The sequence below is a fragment of the Epinephelus lanceolatus genome, chromosome 18, assembly GCF_041903045.1.
Source record: "Epinephelus lanceolatus isolate andai-2023 chromosome 18, ASM4190304v1, whole genome shotgun sequence".
NCBI lineage: Eukaryota > Metazoa > Chordata > Actinopteri > Perciformes > Serranidae > Epinephelus > Epinephelus lanceolatus.
The window spans coordinates 35,489,005-35,506,970 of record NC_135751.1 but is presented as its reverse complement, the minus strand read 5'-3'; the positions used below and the strand labels follow the sequence as shown (position 1 = coordinate 35,506,970).

Sequence of the window (17,966 nt, the reverse complement as noted above, 5' to 3'; positions counted from 1 at the left end):
CTCAACAAAACTAAAGTGTTATTTGTTGTTATGATGAGCCTGGCACAGTATGTCACAAGTTCAGACTGTGTTACCTGGTCACGTGGGCGTTGTGTCGGACCCGTGTGTGGCAGAGCAGATTGGGCAGCCTCTGGGGCACCAGGACTCTGATCTGTTCCACTGAGCTGCACAGTTTCAGGATGCCCACGTACAGACCAGGCTGGGCCCACTGAATGCTGTGCCTGTGGAGAGATAGTTTCTCCTGGAGAAAAGAGAGAAACAGGTACGGCATTAGGGATTAAGAGATGTAGTGTTTGGATACCAATGATTTGGAGTGTCTAATTTTGCTTTTAAGGAATACTTAACCCCCCAAAATTAATATTTATATATCAATTAGTTATTTAGTGTTGCATTGAATTCATGAAGAAAACTTTGCTTTTCTCGCATGCCTTCATGGTGAACAATGAATCCAAAAGAGGACAAAATTCTTGATGAATGAAAGTCACAGGGGACCACGTTTTAAGAACAGCAGAACTATAACAAAACATCCGTTTGCAAATTTTCACACAGTTTTTTCCAAGTGGCGACTACCAGGGCTGAAAAACTGAAGCACGGAGGTGCCAAAAACTGCAGTTCCTCTAACGGCCACTTGAGTGTGGCTCCAAAAGTGAGTCAATCCCCAAAGACCCCCATGTTAAAATGCCTGACTTTAAAGCAGAAATGTTTACAGCCTGTCACAGAAATTATTTTTTTCCAGTGTGTAATTTTTGCTAAAACCTTACAATTTAAAACCAGAGAAAAATGCTACTTGTCTGTGTGAGACTTGAATTATACTGCACGAGTTGTGTGAGAGTTTGTAAGAGGATGTTTTGATGTAGTTTTGCTGTTGTTAAACACGGACCGCTATGACTTCATTTCATCAATAATTTTCTCCATTTTTGGATTCTTCTTTCATTGTGGAGTCCAGCTGCCCCCTGATAGTCGACCAAACGTTAGTCGACCAGAATGGTCATTAGTCGGCAAGATTCATTGGTTGTTTAGTCGCAGAAAACAAACAAAACTCTATTAGGAGCCTTGTCAAAATAAATCAAACCCTATATGACTGGACAATGTGGGAATTTAATTTGAAAGGACAGACACAGGAAGTGTCCACGCTCAGCAGTCAGACAGGAGTCAGGTTAATTTCCAGGGCTGGTACCTGCGGTTATTCCACAGGCTAGTTAATAACATGTCGGGCAGGAAATCCAAAGTGTGGGATCATTTTGAGAAGGTGAAGGACGAACCCAAGGTGATATGTAAACTCATCTTCATTGGTCGACTACAAACATGACGTATCATCTGAAACATGGAAGTAGCTACATGCCCATTAGCCCACAGCGTCATTAACAGGCGGCTCGCTCAGTGTGTGACGTGCACTTGTAGATAAAATATAGGCCTATATTAATGAAGGTTCATTAGTACGGTTTTGTATTTCTCTGTAATGTAGCACAGTGTTAACAATGTTACTGATACTATTCTTTCTCACACCAACTCAAACCACTGTTGCCCCGCCCAAAATATGTCATTTAAATATTTAATTAATATCGTGAACATGCGGGCGACTAGTCAACTAATGGCCCTAAATGATGACTATTGGTCGACTAGGAAAATTCTTAGTTGGGGACAGCCCTACTGTGCAAGAAGAACAAAGTTTTAAAGGTTACTCAGGGTGAGTCATTGATATTCAAACAGTCATTTGGGGGTTAAGGTATTCCTTTAATTTGTTTTGGACTTGCTGAACTAATTCCATTGCACTTTTGAGGTTATTTGAGCTGCACAAGAGAGAAAAACACGGTTCAATAATCAAGTCTGGAAAGTCAATAAACTCAATCACTTTATGCACTCTATGCACTCAGTGCTCAATACATTCTGTTGCACGTAGCTGCTGCCCCATGATGTTTGACTTCTACTCCGTGTCTCTCTCTTTTACACAAACACAAACCCAGGTTCACCTTGAGCTGCTCATAGAGCATGTCCATGGCAGTGGGCTCGGGCAGCAAAGGCGTTCTGCTGCGGTTCTTTTCAAGGCGGGCCAGGGGCATCCAGTGAAGCGGAGGGTCAGGGGGGCTTGGAGCGGCGCAGACAAGAAAGGGTAAATAAAATGAAATGCAACCACATGGAACAACAAATTAAAAACTCAGTTTGATTAATTCATTTTAATACAACAAAGCCTATAACACCAACAACCAACAGACAGATGGATGGATATCCTAAAAACATCACTCTGCATATCTGCTAAGCAAACCCTGCCTTCTGCTTGATTAGGGTATTATCTCCCTCGGGCAAATGATTAAGCATATATTATTTGGGTGATTGGAAATTCACTGTGGTAGATTTTAAAAATGTTTGCTTCATTGAAAATGATTGGGACATGACTGTGGACAGCTGTGTGGTGAGTTGGAGACTGTCCTTCAAACAGGAGACAGAGGTTAAAGCCTCCTGTGATACTGTGTGCTCTCTGGAAAGAAGATTTGTCCAACAGGGATTAACAGAATGTACCAAAAGCCTCTTTCACACCTGGGAGGGTTTGGGAACTCCTTCAAAGTCACCAGCAAGACATTGCCCTGCCTGTCTTTCAGAGGTTCATAGTACACCTGGCCCAGGTCCACTGTTCCCAGGGAAGACTGAAGGCAGAGAGAGGTTGAGATGTAAAACAGAGACATGCGGATGAATAAATATGAGGATATTAGGGATTAATGCTGTGAAACACAAGTTCTGGGGGTACAGCTTTGTAGCCAGAGATAGGGAAGCAATGCACCAGTAAAAAGACTGGGAGGAAGAGGAGATATTAAGAGGTAATTAAACTAGCAATTAACCCATTTTGATGCCTCCCATCATGCTGAGTGTGCTGCTTAACTTCCTACCTGCAGCTGGGAGACGGCTCTTAAAATGTTGTGCCTGTTCTGGAGGAGAGACGACGGAGATGAATGAGCCGAGGACAGGGCCTGCTGGAGCCAGGGCACTTGTTGCCATGCACAGGACAACTATAAGAAAAAAATTGCATTAAATTTTTAAGTGCAATTCACACAGAAAATTCCATTATTCTGAATAATTAAAGGTGCTGTATGTAACTCTGGAGGAAGACAGTTAATTGTTGAAATATTAATGCTTTGGACCATCAACCCATAGTGCCAGTATTTGACGATCTGGAAATGAGACTCAACAATTAACTATGTCTCTATCTCTTTATCTCTATGTCTCCAGAGTTATACACAGCACAGTGAAAACAATGCACTGACTACACGTGTATTAACTGTGTTCCAAATGGATTTAAAAGTCAGCAACAGTGTTTATGTGAGTGTGTGTTGAATTAGCACGTGTCCTACTGACAGTTTACCTTGGCAAACCAAAGAAAGTCGTGGGTGATGGAGGTGGAGCAGCACTGGATCTCCACCAGTGGGATTTGATCTTCAGCTGTCACCAGGATATTTTCCTTGTGGTAGAACACAGTTGCCAAGTACACGCCCCTAATGAGATAAAGCCAAGACAAGACCAAATGAAATTAATTTTGACAGACCATCCAGTTGGAAACATATTTTTATAAAGATATTAATATTCAGATGATGCTGTCATAATTGTAAATAACACTTAAAGTCCCCCTCCAGACATGTTTTGAAGTTTGTCAAGATACATTGCTACAATTCATATTTTTGTTTTTGTCCAGAACCACATCTACTTTTTATGCCTAATTGTGAAATTCTGGGTATGGCCTACCTCCTGCCCACCATCACTGCTTGCACTAAGTTGACTGGTGAAAGAGTGGCGGGCATCAATATGGCTAATGTTACCATTACCTCAGTCAGACCACAGACTGTAAAGGTAACAGATGTAGATACTGTGACATCACCCACTGGTTTGTGGATTCCCGCTTTGAAGGCTGGAGTTTGGCATTTTGGCCGTCAACCATCTTGGTTTATTGGAGCCAGAAGTGACCATTTTTTGGAGAGAGGGTGGATCTGACTGAGAAGCCAAGGACACTATTGGTGGACAGCCCGTCACTCAAATTAATAGATATTAACGGTGAGTAGGGCTGCCACTAACAATTATTTTCAGTGTCGACTAATCTGTTGATTATTTCTTCGATTAGTCGACTAATCATTTCATCAAAAAATGTGTTAAAATGTTGAAAAATGTCAGTCTGTCTCACCCAAACCCCAAAATTATGTCATCTAATGTCTTGTTTCATACTCACGCCAAAGGGTTTTAGTTCACTGTCATGGGAGAGTGTGTAAAGCTGCCAATATCTGAACGTAAGAAGCTGCAGTAAGAGTATTTTGGGGTACTTTTATAGTACTTTTATATGAAAAATGACTCAAACCGATTAGTTGACTACTAAAATAGTCACCGATTATTTTAATAGTTGACTAGTCATCGATTAGTCGACTAATCGTGGCAGCCCTAACGGTGAGTTATGTAAAAATTCACCCCCTTAGATTTGTCATGAATGGGGAAATTAGCTATGGAGACCAAAACTGTTAATTGTAGCAGGCTGTAAACATGTTTATTTCTGCTGTGAAGTTGGGCATTTTAACATGGGTACCTATGGGAATCGACTAGATCCAGCCTGAAGTGGCCATTCAAGAAATTGCAGTTTTTAGCACTTCATGTTGGCCTCATTTTTCAGTCGTAGAAGTTGCTGCTTGAGTCAGACCCACCCTGCTTTCCAAATCGCATACTTCTACTATATACTTTTAGTATGTACTGCAGCTGCCCTTAAAAAGTATGTAGTTTAGTATGCAGTATGCATGCAGTATGCATGCTATTGGGACACACACATCGCTCCCTGAACTCCGACCCTCTTGCTCACTTCCGCCGCCGTCCGTAGCGCCACATTTGAATATTTTGTGTTGTTGTACTTCAGAGGTGCAGCAAATCTCCTCTCGTCGAGCTCGCCAGAGTCGTGCATACTGTCGGAGGTGCCGGAGAGCTCTGTTGCTATTATGTCGTAATGTATGTTGTTGTTTCTAATAAACTGACGTGTTCACGTAAACAGTTCCAAGCCTATTATTAGTGACCTGTCTACTGAACTAGTCACCAGTAGGCATATTAACCCCCTTCACACACAGCTCTCTGTTGCTGGCAGATATTTGTTGTTAAATATATTCACAGCTATGCAGCTGCTGGCACTATATTCTGTCTGCACATGAAGCAGCCTTACATTCACATTACTTTTATTTGTAGTGTAACATACTTGCACATTCTTACTACATTACTTAATATGTATTTGACTTTTAGTATTTATATATTTACTAGTCTATACTGCTCATACCTGGCCCATAGTGTATTCATATTTAGTCATATTCATTCATTATTTATACCACACTTACACCACTGCCTATACTGGTAGAATCTTCTATATTGTCGTCATAGTTGAACCCTAACATTGATTATACTATAATCACAATAAAGTTGAATGTTGTAACTGTGTTCTTGCAAAACTGTATGATATGTGACAGTATATAATCAGATCATTGCAGTCCTAATATGTAGTGTCTTAGAATCTCAAATTAAATAAACCATGTATGAAAGGAAGTGTGGGCGTTGGTTGTACACGCAGCTCAGTCAGTGTGACGTAACTTCCGCTGCACAAAGGATTGTGGGTCAGAATGGCCAAAGAAGCATGCTGACATGCATACTGCGAAATATGACCAGATGTAGTAGAACATCCTGGTACTTTTGGCATACTGCATCTGACATACTACACTACACTAATTCTTTTTCTGGCATACTAAATAGTATGGTAGTATGGGTATTGGAACGCAGGGCCAGACTCAGATGATTAGTCTGTTGTGCACCAAACATACAATAATAACTGCTACGATGGTGTTTTTGGTTGATAGTGAAAGGAAGCTCCAGGGTCAGGTTTACATCAACATACTACAAACTCTACCATGTTTGTTGTCACAACTTTCTCTGTGAAAAACACTTTTTTGTGTGGTGGGGGACTTTAACTTTATGGCAACTTATGCAAATGATGTTTATGCGTTGGTGCCGTTTCTATCAAGCCCCATTGATTTCCTATTTTTGTTTTGGGTCACTTTAATGTAAATAGTTTGGCAGCACCTAGTGGAAGTTTTTGGTGCTAACCAAAGTGCTCAGCGTCACCTGACCTTGGATATCAGGAGCCTCTTATTGAAGGCAGGTGTGCTGAAATTAGTGGACTGAGGAAGATGGCACGTGGATACAGACTTCAACTGCTGTGTGTTTGGTTTGATCTTAGTATTGTATGTTTGATGAATTGTTTCCCCACTGATATGAACTTTATGTTAAGGCCTGTTTATTTTGGGGAATGTTCGTTTGGGTTGTTTTGATGCGATAGTCGGACAGCTAATCAAGCCACTCTCTACGAATCATGGAAGTCAAACAACTCTTAAACCACCTGAACCATCCTGCACCATCAAACAGTGAGTAACTAACCAAAGACAATTATGATCATGTCTAACTTTATGGTATCTGTTGTATTCTGAACCTGTGATTTAGCTCAGAAGCATGTGCCTTCAAACCACAATGTTTTGAGTAAGCTATGCTGTGTTCAACCACTTTTTTAAAGCAATGCTGGGGTTCTTATTCATGCATTTACACCATTTCCAACTTAGAAGCTCCTTTATTCATCTACTGTAGCTACTGTGGTGAGTAAGATCCAGTAGTAATGTGCCACTTCCCACAGTTCAGTGATTTCAAACATCATCCCGTTCAAAAGAACTCATCACTAATCTTGATGCTACAGAAGCTTCAGTGTAACTGCTGTTCTTTTTAATAACCATAACAGGTAAGGGTTTGGACTTTGAGGTCTACACTGTTGTAATTGCATCCCATTTAATCTGTTACTCCCCATACCCTCAAGACACACTGGGGCAGGTAAGACAGATGGAGCGCTACCTCTGTAGGAGACGAACAAACTTGGTAGCGGACTGGAACAGTTGTTTGATGCCTCGGGACACAGACAGACGCTTGCTGGGACTCTGGGGCTTAGAGCTCTCTGTGGAGCCGGGGAGAGGAGGATCAGACAGGATGAGAATCACTTTATCTGCCAAAGTACATTCACCACGTATGCATGATATATTTAAACGGGTGAAAGTGGTGAAACAATTTCCCCTGTAATCAAAAGAGATGACACAGTGCATGCTGCTGATATGAAATGGTGTCATATTGAAATAGAAATCTATAAAATGAGCATATCAGGTCCTTATGAAACATCGTAACAGTTTGTTTTGATGTCCTCAATATTCATTATGTTTTCTGGCACTTCAGTATCTCTTAATTAATACAAGTACAACAGAACATAAGGTCAAAACTATTAAACACCTACAGCACTTGAGAGATAAAAGCAATTCTGATTGCAGATGTGATGCTGGAATAAAAAACGCACATGCTGTTATTGGATGCATTATGCAGAGAGGAAGGTAGATTGTTTATTAGCTTTTTTTAGTATTTGATGAAATAACACCCAAAACTACAGTGTTTCCCAGGAGTTAAAAGCAGTAGGTTTTAAAGTAGCAGTGTGTAAGATTTAGGAGGATTAAGTTGCATCTAGCGGTGAGGACCGCAGACTAAAACTTCACTTGGTTAAGATTCCTTCAGAGGTCATTATTCAAGAAGTTTTTACCCTGAGACGAATTATCCTCAGAGGTCTCTTCCTCTCCAAAACAAACAGACCTGCTGATTAGAGCCGGTAAAAACACTGAATAAAGCAGTTTGACTTTATAAATCAGTGTTTCTCCAACACTGTTGATTCTGTCTGCGACAAGCACCTGATAATGTGTGCTCGCCTTTTTTTCTGATTCCAGGTGTTCAGGAGATTTTTAAGGTGAGCCAAATTGCCTGCAAAGATCTCCTCCTCTTCACAACAAATGGACCCAATGACTTAAACCGGCAAACACACTAAATAAAGCAGTGTCACTTAAAAAGGTGAGGTGGTTTAGGCAGCTGATCAGGATAACTCCTAGGCGCCTCCCGTCAGAGGTGCTTGGAGCACGTCCCACTGGTAAGAGGCCACGGGGCAGAACCAGAACACACTGAAGGGATTACATATCTCATCTGGCATGGGAACGCCTCGGGGTCCCCCAGGAGGAGCTGGAAAGTGTTGCTGGGGAGAGAGGCGTCTGGGGTGCTTTGCTTGGCCTGCTGCCCCCGCGACCCGGCCCCGGATAAGCGGATGAACATGGATAGATGGATGGATGTTTTCCAATGCTGTTTGGCTCATGCAGATGGGCCACTAGCCCAGCACCTGCTAAGGTGAGCTTAACTTTGGTCTCTGATAAACTAAGATTGAGGCATTTGGGAGGTTTTTACCAGGAGCCGAATTATTCGCTACAGTCTCTTCTCTCCAAGACAAGCAGATCCAGTAATTTAAACCACTGAATAAAACAGTTTCACATTAAAAAACTGATGTTTTTCTGACATTGCTTGTTGCACAGGTGGCGCAAAAACGTGAACGTCCCTATCTAGAGCCAGTGTTTGGTTTTCGTTTTGGGCTACTGGGTTTTACTGCGTTTTGGGTTACTGCCAGAAACATGGCGGTGCACCACAGTGATCTCAGTGGACGAGGACCTGCTCCCTATGTAGATATAAACGACTCATTCTAAGTTAACGAAGTAACTGTATATATTTTCAGGTGATTATACACTAAAAAAAGTGTACTTCTTGTATTATATTCCATTTTAGCCAATATATCCTCCTAAATCCTACACACTGAAGCTTTTCTTGCCAAATATGGAGTATAATTAGAAATAGTAAATATGTAAATATTAGGACATCAAAATTGACAAAGAAGCTTAATATATTTTTCCTTTTTAATATGACAGAAAACAGTGTTTCTGTGGTGATAAATACACCTCATACATTTCACGGACCCATTATCCTCGCTTCACAGCAGCTAGATATGCAATCGTTGCATCACCAAGTGTTACCTATACAGAATCCTCTGCAATGTGGTTCTCTGGCGTCTTCCAGCAGTTTCCTCACAAGGCCCTCGTGATTCCTGAACTGTGACTTCACTCCGCTGCACTCTCTCCAACCTGCACAGGAAGGAAGAGAGAAACAAATCATCGCTTTCATTTTTTTGCAATTAGGGAAAATCATTCAAGACATCAAGAACTCATTTGCAGGCGAGTCCTGAGTGCTTCTCTCTTTCTGTCTTGGTGATTAGGAAGCAAGAGCAATTGCATGCGAGACCATCTGTGTGCTGCGACTTGTTTCAGTGCTGAATCACTCTGAGCTGCTGATGTCTCCTTTTAAGTTAGATACGATGTTAAATGGTGTTATGATGCGTTTAAATGGAACCGGTGAGCTGGTGTTTACGAAATGGGAAGTTGTGAACAGGGACTCATGGACCCAGAGCTCTCAAAAAATATCCACCTACACGTACAAGGTCGTGAATACTACAGCAAGGGGGTGTTCATATGGACTCTTCTCATTAATAAGGTACACACGACCCCATTTGAATGCAGCTTCACTTAAAGGTCCAGTGTGTAGGATTTAGGGGGAGAAATCAGCAAAAAATATAAGCAGCATGATTTCTTTAGTGTATAATCCTCAAAACAGAATAATTGTCTTTCATTACCTTAGAATGAGCTGTTTCTAGTAATATTAATAATACATTGGATTTATATAGTGCACTTCTGGATACTCAGAGAAGCAACACAATGATACAAGAATACAATGATGAAATAATCCATAAGGGAAACAATGCAGCGAGGGAGAAGAAGCTCACTTTTTTTCGTACTTCTGTACTTACACTCAATATTTTGAGTGCATAAGTGCGTTCACACTGAGAAGTATGGAAAAATGCAGTGCACTATGAGTACCCGGATGGTGCACTCAAAACGGTCAACAGTTGAGTGTGGAACTATGGACACTTCTCGCCCTCAATGGTCGCCATCTTGGCTACGTAGCGAAGGGGAGGGGCTACTTTTCAAACTGGAAATGGCGGCCGAGGACTGTGCGCTGCATTGTACAAATACAGTTTTTTTGCACTGAGCACCACTATACTGTTGTCAGGTATAAGCCAGCAGTATGTTTGTTGGGTTAATTTAGCTGTCTGTAATGATTTGGTACCGCGAACGATAACGCGAATGCTAATGCTAGTTTGCTAACTAGCTAAACTGCAGTCGTCATTTGTTTGAGACAACACTACCCTGTCGTTCATGCACTACGCCAATAAGTAAGGATAGACCGATACATCGGCCGGCCAATATATCGGGCCGATATTTGAGTTTTTTACTTGTATCGGCATCGGCCGATATGCGCATGGGTTTGCGGATTTTATTTTTCCCTGGCACTTTTTTTCATTTGAAAGTATGTGGTTAAGTTGAACAAAGCTGTTGAATCCTACTGTGTACAGTAGTTGGTGTTTTATTTATGCTTCAGTTTAAATATTTGTTTATTTTATAAAGACATTACTGGAAGATTTAAGAGCACTGAACTCTTTTTTTTATTTGAATGTATAATAATAATAATAATAATAATAATAATATTCTACCTGTTCTACCTCAACTTTCCATCTTGTTTTAGTATTTTTTACTGTTCAATAAATGTTTCTTATTTTAAACTTGAGACCTGTAAAATTTGTTATCATTGTGTCATTTTTTTTTTTATGTATATTGAGGGAGCAAAAGCAGTATCGGCCCCAAATATCAGCTCAAGAAAATCGGCAGTCCATAATCGGTCATCGGCTAAGGGTGATGGAAAAAAATCGGTATCGGCATCGGCCCTAAAAAATCCATATCGGTCTATCCCTACCAATGAGTACATAGTGCACATAGTATACTACATGGAAGTGTACTGATGGAAGTATGTGATTTGAGACACAGCACTTGAATTCTGCCATGTTGCACCACCATGTTTCTACAGTAGCCCAGAATGGACAAACACTGGCTCTAGATAGGGCCACTCGTGTTTTTGCGTCAGCCATCATAGTTAGCAGCTCCCCCGCTACAAGATGCATGGGAAAAACGCAGATTTTTTTTTTTTAATGTTAAACTGCTTCATTCAACTCTTTATTTAAAGTATTTCTAAATATTTAAACAAAACATGAACACCACAGAGAACACTGTGTGGGGGCACGGCAGTTAAGTATTCATAAGTCCACGTGTCCTTTTATTGTCCAGACAGTCACGGTGAAACTGCGTAAGAGGGCATTTCTCCCATTTTTGAGGAATATTTCTCCTCTTGACCTCAGAGAAAAAGTAATCTTTTCCATTATAAAGATATCCTTGTTTTTGTCCATCCATCCTTTAAGGCTTGGAGGCTCAGATTTGTACTTCTTTGTAATCGCTTTCTTGCTGGCAATAAACAGTATTTTACACAGATGCCAATCTTTTTCATCTCTCACATCTTCCCTCATTGCACCGAAATACAGGACCTTGACATCAATAGGTATTTCATATCCCAAAATCTTTTTCATAATTGAACATATTTTATTTGAATACTATTTGAATTTTTGGACACGGAAAAATCATTCTTTTTTTTTTTACTGGTTTAAATCACTGGGTCCATTTGGTTTGGAGAGGGAGAGCCCTTTGTGGATAATTTGGCTCCTCGTGAACACACACATTAGCAGGTGCTGGGCTAGCGACCCGTCTGCAACTAGCCAAACAGTGCTGGAGAAACACTTTGATTTGTAATGTGAAACTGCTTTCAGTGTTTTTACTGTTTTAAATCACCTGGTCCGTTTGTTTTGGAGAGGAAGAGACCTCTGGGGATAATTAGGCTCTTGGTAAAAACCTCCTTCACAGTGAACACTGAAGATATCCTAACTGGGAGTTCACGCTTGGCACAGCTGATTGCACTCTGTAATCCTTACCAAAAGATGCCACTAAATCCTTCACACTGCTCTTTAACCGAGACTGCAACATGCTGAATATCACTCATATTGCTATTTTTGTTGTATTCTGACTTATATTTGGATTTATATGAATATATTTGACGTTTATTCTCCATTTCAGAAACATTGTGTGGCGTTTCTTGCATCATTGCACAGTTTAAAGTGAAAAGTAACAGCAGTGAGAGAAAGAGGACGGCATGCAAGAGAGATTATAAGCCCAATTCAAACTCAAAGCACGGGCACAAGGCCCATTGACTCGCAGTGACATCCTTAATTCTCCACGTTTTAATAATTCATTAATCTACCAGCCATGAGTGGATTCCACTTTTTCACATCAAGCTTGATGTCAGCCAAGTAATTTCATTACACAGGCACAGAGAGAGCGAAAGCGAGAGGGGAAAAAAATGGAGCCCCTTTCAAAGCTGCAAGTCCACATTCATCAAAGTTTGCAGTTCGGTATACTCACTGGAGGGGGCAGCGCTGACTGGCGTGGAGCACTGAGGCGGGCCCCATCCTTTCACATTGTAGGCACTCACTCTTACAAAGTAATGCGCTCCCTGCATTTGGAGAAGCACCAGACCGCCAAATTATCACCATGCATTAACCTTATGAATCGTTCACTCTGGGACAAAGAAATCACATACCGCTGTCATTATTAATTCATCTGGTTAAGTAAGGCAGTTGAGTGCGATAAGTGTTCTCTTATGGGAAGTGGTTCGGCACAGTAGATGATGATTGGGGCGCAATAAATACAGTCTGTGTGTAGGTCTGGAGGTAATGTGTGTGAATTCTGTGTGTGTGGATGACTGCATTTCCCAAAACCATTTAGCTTTGAATGCGCGTGTATATATCTACACTGTGTGTGCGCAGTTAGAATCTGATTGGTGCTCGCCTCTATGTGTGTGTGTGTGTGTGTGTGTGTGTGCTTCCTACTATATGACTTACTGCTGTGAGCCCCTTGATAACATAGGATGGGTTCTTGGTCTCTGTGACTTGGGCTGAGCCAAGGATGCGTTTGAAGCTGGCTGAGGTGCTCCATTCCACTGTGAACACAAAACAATCTCAGTGACAGATTATTCTCTGGCTTTGCTCAAAGGGGAGAACTAAGGATTTGAGTGTTTACAGTCTCAGGAACTTGCTGTACCTGGGCTTAATCCACCCTTGGCTGCAACCTATGACATTTATGCAGCTGTAAAACTAAGTAGCAAAAAAAGAGAAGCCAAACGACATCCATAAATATGAAGCTTTTATAACTGTCAGGCTGAATGATGTATGAGTCCTTGATTATATTATACCTTTATTTAGCCATAATGTCTCTCTTCATGTTTCAATCAAGGGTCCTATATTATTTAACAGTAACCTTGGTATTTCTCAACCTTGTGACTAATGGGAACAACAATTTTTGAAACTGGTCCAGAATTAAAAGAGAATGCTTCAGCAACCATGAAGCAGGCTGCAGTAACACTTCTTGGGGCATATGTGCATCATGAATGTACGTTCACTCAGTGTGCCGGCGACTTTTAAGGTGGAATGTTACCTTGAACCCTAACTTAACTTAATGTTACTCAATGCAGTTGACATGAATCTCATTAGTCACTTAGAATAAAAAAAAACCCTGGGAAAACAGGGTCTACGTGGATAAACACTGAGGATACCCTTTATTTTCACTCTATCCATCCTTCCATCTGAAGTGTCGTTTCCCACCACCTACCTCTGTAGCGGGTAATGAGCCCCATGGTGTTGCCCTCTGGCTCCTTAATCGCCACAAACAGAGAGGATGTGCTGGTCACCAGTATGGACACATGACTGGGAGGTCCAGGCAGCTCTGTGGGAAACATTTCGACAGAACATCAGCTTAGCTCTGAGACTAAATTATGCATAATACAACAACAAAAGAGAATAGGTTTTATAAGTATTTTAAGTATTGTACATATTTTATTTAAATCAACTTCATTTGATGAATAAACATTTAATTTATGATGCTGTTAGATTGCTGCTACATTGCCCTGTTAATATAAATGTGTGTCTCCCTTTGTGTGCAGCAAGCGGGAGAGCAAGCTGTTTTTTGACAATTGTTTTTGAAAGGATAATGCCAACAAATATGGATTGAAGCAGATTTTCTTGATGTAAACATGCTGTAAATTGTGGGATAGATTGCACCCATCTTTTTTGAATACATTTTTAAATTTTGGACTTCACAATGCTCTTGAGTTATTGGAAACTTCTTAATACTATAATACTAATAATGTTAGTGTAAACTAATCTTTATGTGCAACTGTGCAGAAATACTGGTTTAAATAGAATGAGCAGACATTTAAAAAAAAGCATTTGAATGTTAATTTCAAATGTAAATGTCAACGTTATGAATGAGGTTTCAAACTATTCGGTAAAGCTCTATTCATTAAATTTATCTTTTTAAAACTTACTGTATCTTTTTTATTTCTTATATACCATAAGTAATAACACACACATTTTTAAAGTATTTTTTATGGGTATTTCTGCTCTATTTGATAGTGAGGAAATGCCCCAGGCTTGACTAAAACCTGGGCTCCGGCAGAAAAGACTCAGGTTTAAAGGAACAGTGTGTAAGATTTTATGGGGTGTAGTGGCATCTAGTGGTGAGGATTGCACATTGCAACCAGCTGAAACTTCTCCCGGTTAGAATTCCCTCAGTGTTCATTGTTCAGGAGGTTTTTACCAGGAGCCACTGAATAACATGTATCTATTGTCTGTACTAAGAGTTTGGCAAGCAAGCATTTATATATGCAGCTCCATATATGTGGAATCTTCTGCAGAGGGACTTAAAGTTGTACTCATTGGTTCCTCTCGACTGTGTCAAAGCACTGTTGCAGGATTTTTGTACACAGTCTTCTATATGCTGATGTCATGGTGTGTCTTGTCTTTGTAGTCATGTATAGTTGCCGTTTTTTTGCGTTTTTATGGTTCATTTCTGATATATATTAACGTACTTTTTAGCTTTTCTTTGTAGTACTCTTATTTTGTGTTTTATACTGCTTGTTTTAGAGCTTTACATTTTTATTTATTTTTGTTCTGTGTTGTCTAACTTGTGTTGCTGCCTGTCTTGGCCAGGACACTCTTGGAAAAGAGATTTTAAATCTTAACATAACTTTTCTGGGTAAATTATGGTTAAATAAATAAAAACAAATTTTTAAAAAAAAAGTGTTTCTCTGATGCTGCTCATTGCAGAGGAGCTGCTAACTATCTAACTCTCACTAACTGGCACGAAAACACGAGTGTTCCTGTCTAGAGACACTGTTTGGTTTGTCCATTCTGGGCTACTGTATAAACATAGCAGTGCAACCCGGAGGACTCCATACAGGTGGAAGTGTTCCTTATGTAGATATAAACAGCTCATTCTTAAATAACAGAAACATGATTCTTCTTTTCAGGTGACTATACACTGAAGAAAACATACTTATATTCAATTTCTACCCATGTATCCCCCTAGATCTGACACACTGGACCTTTAATGGTACCCAACCGAGGCACACACTTTTGACACCTTTCGGTTTCATGTATGCCGTTACAGTGTAAATATTGCACAACAAACCACTAAATCCTGCTACGCCAACTCTCAATGGACAACCACAGATAAATTATTTATTTTCTTATGTCGACCTGAATCTTGTTATCCTGGCCCTCAGCCTAACCAACCAGGGTTACTACTAAAAGTTTGAGGTTTTCCTGTTGGAGCTCTGTGTTGCCCCTAGACACTGACTCTCTACCAGCTCTGTATGGAGATGAACCTGCACTCTGACCTGCTTGCCCATGAATAGACTCAGTGAATGGAGTTTCCGTTCAGGAATCAGCAAGCATGCACAATATTACTATTTAAACTGTAACCTGAGCACCATCCCAGTTAAAGATGAATTTTTTGAGTTTTATCAAATGTAATTGGGACCTCAGCCATGACCCAGAGCGAATAGATGGAGTCACAGGCCTCAGACAAAAACACATTTATATTTTACATTTAGCCGCCACTCTTATCCAGAGAGAATTGTAACAAGAGCATGCTTAATTTCCCTGCACCAAGAATAAGAGCCGCTGCCTTATTGCCCTTAAAATAACGCTGTGATCATAAAACAGACAGGGGAGAGAGCTGGAAGTGCTTGAAAGAGAAATTAAATGGGAGCTAAGGAGACACATTTATACAGAGCAATTGGAGGGGATACAGTAGGGAAATCATCACATCATTCAAAAAAAAAAAAAAATGAGATTTTGAACCAATGGAGAGCCAGGAGGAAGGACTTGAAAAGGTTGGTGCACGGAAAGGAAAACTAAGAGTCCTGATATAGCACAACACAGGTTGCACCAAAGCCTTGGGTGTGGATTTCCAGGCAGCACCAGGGTTTTGAATTCGATACAAGCAGCCACTGGCAGCCGGTGGACAGAGAACAGGGCATGGGAGAATTTGGAAAGGTTGATGACGAGGCAGTCTGTTGAATTTTGGATGAGTTGAAAGGGGTTGAAGAGAAACTTTCAAGAGGCTGGCTAGGAGTTACAAGAGTCCAGACAGGAAATCAGTAAACTTAAGCATGAGGTTGGGCTGGGAATACCTGATTACTGTTTTCTTGTCGGCACTGTTACAGGGATTTGAAGAGGAGAGTTAAGAAAAAACGTAGTTGTACCTTGTTGAGAGTTTGAAGAAAACAGAAAAAATTCAAGAATACCAGTATTTCGAGCAAGAGTGGACTGAAAAGAGACATGCCTGTGACCTAGCCAGTGTCCCAAGATGCACTCCGAGAAAATGCCACAAGCTGACCCCACACCACTGACCTGTCTTTTGGAAGTTCTGTCTCATCCGGCAGTACAGTTGCAGCCTGAGGCTCCAGAGGCGGATGTGTCTCTGGACATCAGCCTGCGCCTGAGGTCCTGCCCCTGCCTTCCTCAATAACTCCTTCTTCCGCTCCTCCACCCGTTTGCTCGCCAGTGCCACCAGAGCATCCAGCTTCAGCGCCCACTCTGCAGGTCGGCACACTGAGAGGAAACACAGACAGATTCTGAATATGACTTGAATGAAATCAAACCCAATAGAATTCTAATGTTACTTTAGGGCTATAGAGAAAATCAAATATAATGATATTTTTGACAAATAGGTCAATATCGATATTGTGATAATATTGTAGGGTTGACCATTGGTGCTTTCACAAATAGTTACACAATAAGATTCTTGATAATCATCAGTAACGTGGATATAATAACTAATTGGGTAAAGGCCAATAATAGAACAGCTACAACAGTCTGGTAAGTTCAGAAAATTACATTTCTTGGGCCGTATTCACAAACATTCTGAGGCTAAGCAGGGAGTCCCACCTTAGGAGTGATTTAGGAAAGTTCTCAGATATGGGGTGCCGTTTGTAAAGTGGCTCACACTGAAAATAACATCAACATTTTGCCACATTTAGCTTCAAACAATGTTTAAAAAAGTGTTGTGAATTTTTTTTTTGTGTCACCTTTTACCACATTTACAACAATATTTGTTAACTTAGAAATATATTAAATAGTTAAATCTAAATATTAAATGTGGCACCTAAATGTTAAATCTAAATATTAAATCTAAATCTAAATCTAAATGCTAAATCTAAATCTAAATATTAAATCTAAATCTAAATACTAAATCTAAATCTAAATCTAAATGTTAAATCTAAATATTAAATCTAAATCTAAATGCTAAATATAAATATAAATGTTAAATCTAAATGCTAAATATAAATATAAATATAAATGTTAAATCTAAATGCTAAATATAAATCTAAATGTTAAATGTTAAATCTAAATGTTCTGGGTGAAACTAAATATTTAGCTAATATGCAAATTCACACTGCCGGTCACCGGAAGTACCAAAATAAAAGCTCGAGATGGTCAGACTGTGTTTATAGAATCAAATAACGAATTAAAACCAACTTATCAGGGGAAATGGATACTTGAACATACATTAGCGTGATAATAACTACCTAAAATAACAAGAAACGTGTTTGGAGAAATTTTATTTGATGTGTACTTTGAGTTGTTAGTGTCCCTTCGGAGGGACTAACAACCTAAGCTAAGCTAACAACCGTTAGCTCTTAGCACCGTTAGCAGTGTCTGTAATGACTCATTAAGC

The 17,966-nt window shown here is 40.2% G+C and overlaps 1 protein-coding gene across 3 annotated transcripts in view; it reads right to left on the bottom strand.

Moving 5' to 3' along the window:
* Positions 1-17,966, bottom strand: part of LOC117268081 (ankyrin repeat and fibronectin type-III domain-containing protein 1) — a 36,342-nt gene that overhangs the window by 9,618 nt on the left and 8,758 nt on the right. For all 3 annotated transcript variants that reach the window (XM_033644245.2, XM_033644246.2, XM_033644247.2), the window contains exons 4-14: positions 16,640-16,840; positions 13,554-13,667; positions 12,788-12,885; positions 12,309-12,399; positions 8,928-9,035; positions 6,898-6,997; positions 3,356-3,485; positions 2,883-3,002; positions 2,536-2,642; positions 1,971-2,085; positions 75-241 (exon numbers count right to left, since the gene is read on the bottom strand). In XM_033644245.2, coding sequence (XP_033500136.2) covers positions 75-241; positions 1,971-2,085; positions 2,536-2,642; positions 2,883-3,002; positions 3,356-3,485; positions 6,898-6,997; positions 8,928-9,035; positions 12,309-12,399; positions 12,788-12,885; positions 13,554-13,667; positions 16,640-16,840 — 1,351 coding nt within the window. The remainder of the gene's footprint in view (positions 1-74; positions 242-1,970; positions 2,086-2,535; positions 2,643-2,882; positions 3,003-3,355; positions 3,486-6,897; positions 6,998-8,927; positions 9,036-12,308; positions 12,400-12,787; positions 12,886-13,553; positions 13,668-16,639; positions 16,841-17,966) is intronic.